We start from the raw sequence: 927 nt of genomic DNA, 5'->3' as shown, positions 1-927 counted from the left end.
CCTTGTGCTCCAGATTGCTCTGACCAGCCGCATAATATGCTGAATGAATCTACATAAGTATGTTTCTGCACACATACACAACATGTAGTGGAGCCTGACTAGTACTGGATTTGACAAAATAATTAGTGCACTCTCATGGACAAACACTATTGCGACTCTTTCTGTATTACCTCAAACATATCTCTGCCAATTCTGTACTGAATTTTCTTGCAGCTTTTTAGCCAAAATATGCTGATACCGCTAAACTGCATCTAAGATGAGCTAATGTTGGCTCCCATGGATGCAAAGTATGAGGTTCCATGGATGGCTCAAAACTATTGTTTCATATTATTTAACATCTTACCGGCAGTATGGGTTTCTTCTGGATGTGTAGCGGAGGGTGAGGAATCGGTAGTAAATAAAAGGCAGCAGCAAGCTCCCCTGTCCACTGTCAAAACAAAGTAAATTGTAATCAATTGTAGATTCTACAATGTTTTAATAATAAACAATAAACATTTGTTCAGCACTTTTATAAACATTGCAACCTGATCCCAGTAATATGCCAATGACAAGGACCTCTGAACACCATGAAATAGATTTCGCATCTTAAGTTACGTATAAATTAAAATCTGGCAATTTTGACTTTTGGTTTCACACAGTAGACCAAGAGCGGTCTCCCGAGTGAAATTCCTTTGTTTGACTTTGCGACAGGGCTGTGTTGAACCAGGGAATTTCTGTGTCCACCACAACAAACTGATTTCCCATTTGCATTGTTTCAGCAGGGCTGGCAGGTAATTTTAACACCAACATGTAACGGTGAAAAGGTCGTAATTTCAAGTAATTCTGCAAGATCAGGCTGAAACATTGTTGATATTAATCTAAATCTGTGCAGTAACAAGCAAATAGAATAATGCCTTGTGCAAATTTGGCAACAGTAATTATTTTCTC

At 38.4% G+C, this 927-nt stretch overlaps 1 protein-coding gene across 1 annotated transcript in view; it reads right to left on the bottom strand.

Moving 5' to 3' along the window:
* tmem33 (transmembrane protein 33) overlaps positions 1 to 927 on the bottom strand; it is a 6519-nt gene that overhangs the window by 1201 nt on the left and 4391 nt on the right. The window contains exon 7 of the mRNA XM_032527396.1: positions 344 to 427. Coding sequence (XP_032383287.1) covers positions 344 to 427 — 84 coding nt within the window. The remainder of the gene's footprint in view (positions 1 to 343; positions 428 to 927) is intronic.

Source organism: Etheostoma spectabile, chromosome 10 (genome assembly GCF_008692095.1).
Source record: "Etheostoma spectabile isolate EspeVRDwgs_2016 chromosome 10, UIUC_Espe_1.0, whole genome shotgun sequence".
NCBI lineage: Eukaryota > Metazoa > Chordata > Actinopteri > Perciformes > Percidae > Etheostoma > Etheostoma spectabile.
Note: the sequence above shows the minus strand (reverse complement) of the source record. Positions and strands in the feature narration are given on the sequence as shown.